The sequence below is a fragment of the Vespa crabro genome, chromosome 24, assembly GCF_910589235.1.
Source record: "Vespa crabro chromosome 24, iyVesCrab1.2, whole genome shotgun sequence".
NCBI lineage: Eukaryota > Metazoa > Arthropoda > Insecta > Hymenoptera > Vespidae > Vespa > Vespa crabro.
In genome coordinates, this window is record NC_060978.1 from 892,087 (window position 1) to 894,586 (window position 2,500).

General features: G+C 32.4%; 3 protein-coding genes across 4 annotated transcripts in view; all 3 read right to left on the reverse strand.

The window, feature by feature from the left end:
* LOC124432276 (ropporin-1-like protein) overlaps positions 1-969 on the reverse strand; it is a 1,990-nt gene extending 1,021 nt beyond the window's left edge. Inside the window, exon 1 of the mRNA XM_046981062.1 lies at positions 361-969. Coding sequence (XP_046837018.1) covers positions 361-543 — 183 coding nt within the window. The 5' untranslated portion in view covers positions 544-969. The remainder of the gene's footprint in view (positions 1-360) is intronic.
* The window catches only part of LOC124432271, a 96,973-nt gene that overhangs the window by 45,117 nt on the left and 49,356 nt on the right, over positions 1-2,500 (reverse strand). The window lies entirely within an intron of this gene.
* The window catches only part of LOC124432273 (phospholipase A2-like), a 17,649-nt gene that overhangs the window by 12,838 nt on the left and 2,311 nt on the right, over positions 1-2,500 (reverse strand). The gene's annotated exons all lie outside the window — the stretch shown is intronic.

The following is a 2,500-nucleotide window of genomic DNA, read 5'->3' on the forward strand; positions in this document are numbered from 1 at the left end:
ATACGTACGTTCCTATCTCTTTCTCTCCCTCTGCATGCCACCCTCCTCCCCCACCCCCTCGCCGCCCTATCACCGCCCACTACTCGTTTTACGTTTCTCCATTCTTCTTGCAAGGAGTACAAAAAAAAATAAAATAATAATAATAATAATAATAATAATAATAGAAGATAAAAAAGGAATAGAAAAAAGAATAAAAAAAAGAATGAGAAAGAGGAAAGAGAAAAAACTGATAAGAGAGAGAGAGAGAGAGGGAGGGGTTGGGGTAAAAAAGTCAGACGTATCTTAATTTATTTGATATACGATTATATTATATAAATCCGTTGATTTATCATAATTGAGTTAAATATTTGAAACTTTTACCTTAACCGGCGGTACCTCCTTCTTAGTAATAGCACGAAAATATGCTGCCGTCCATTTTAACAAATCGTATGGTTGTGTACGTATGGCAGCTTTCGCGTAAAGTTTCAATATATATGGGAAAGTCACCGGTATGTGTATCTGTTCGGGACAATATATATTATGCAATGGATTTTCCGACGTCATTTTTCATATATATATATATATATATATATGTATATATATATATATATAGAGAGAGAGAGAGAGAGAAAGAGAGAAAAAGAGAAATAGATAGAGAAAGAAAAATTTATAGAAATGGATGAAGGTGTGATAATCGAGCTTCAATCCTCGTCAAATTCAACAAACGACCATCGACATTTTCGTAAAAACGAAAGAGAATCGAGACATCGAGCGTGTTATGATCGTGTATAGTCGAAATATGATACGTACATATTTCGTTTCTATTTTTCTTTTTTTTGTTTTCTTTCCTTCTTCCTTTTTTTTCAGTTCCTCTTCGTACATACCACACGTATGACATTTACGTATGTACCTAATAAATATGTAGGTAAATAAAATAGCGATCAATTTTTTTTTTTATTGCTAAACAAATTTAAACGAATGAACATATACTATAACTTATTGTAAAATATCTTCATCGAATAAAATGCAAATCCATATATTACATATATATATATATATATATATATATATATATATATATGTATGTATATATGTATCAATAATGTGTATCCATGAAGGACGATATGGAAATTAATAACGACGTAATTAAAGCATTTCTTGAAGCATTCATTATGACTGTTCGTTTCCCATTATTATACGATTGAAAATTAATTATTGCATTTCGTGAAGTTATTTCGATAAATCCATAACCGATACTCCGATAATTCGACAGATAGAACCTTGCAACAAAGTGTAACGTTTAGGATTATTTTTTATTTCCTTTCTTATTATTTCTTTTTCTTTTTTATTTTTTCTCTTTTATTTTATTTTTTTTTTTTTTTTTTTTTTTCTTGAAAAAATTCGTTTCAGAGTTTTCTTCAAAAACGACAGTTCGGACGTTTATCGTAACGACATGTGCGATATTATTTTATGTCTGAAAACTAAAAACCATTTCGACAAACTAAAGAATAGAATTGATTTTTATTTTCCTCTCTCTCTCTCTCTCTCTCTCTCTCTCTCTCTCTCGTTCTTTTTATTTTTAAAAACTCAACTTCAACCATATTTCTTTTTATTACTTTTCCGATGCGCAAGAGACAAAAGCCGAACAAGCTTTTGACTCTTCTATAATCTCTCGTTCCTCCCGGAATCAATGATCGTGCAATGAAGTAGCAAACGTATAGAAAGTAAATCACCGAGAAAATATGGCGATATACATACATACATACATACATATATACATACATATATACATACACGCGCTTATATATACGTATATAGATATGCTTTTTGAGAATATACTCGATTAAGATCTCGGACGATGCATATTATTTTTTTTTTCCTTTTTTCGCTAGAATTAATCATTGTTTTGTGCTCTCAGACGGATAAGATGTGGAAGGATGAAACGTAATCTCTCTGTATGTGGATGTGCATGTATTGGATGTAAGTTATTGACCTATACGATATAATACGATACTATACGATACAATACGATACGATACGATACGCGAACGAATCTATTCTTTTGTTGTAACATCATCGTCGTAACGGTTTTATTCTCATGATATTGTTTCCGTCGGTTGTACGATATTGTCGTCGTCATCGTTGTTTTGTCGTCAACGTCGTACGTATTCCATTGATGAAACTTCCAGAGAGCGTAGAGCTCATAATTCTTGTACATTAAAGAGAAATAGGTATTATTAAAGCGGCACTCTGTATTTTACGAAATATTATAATTTCACTAATGTATACGTTGGAGAGAACAGGCCGGTAATTTAGCTCGGAGCAAAGGCAAATACTTGTCTTCGATCCCACTCACTGAGATTCGTCGGCATTACATTTAGTTTGGTTTGGTTTAGTTTAGTTTCGTTTCGTTTCGTTTCGTTTCGTCTCGTTTCGTTTCATTTTGTTTCGTTTCGTTTCGTTTCGTTTCGTTTCGTTTCGTTTCGTTTTCGAACGTGCCACGACCCCGAGGCCCCGTACT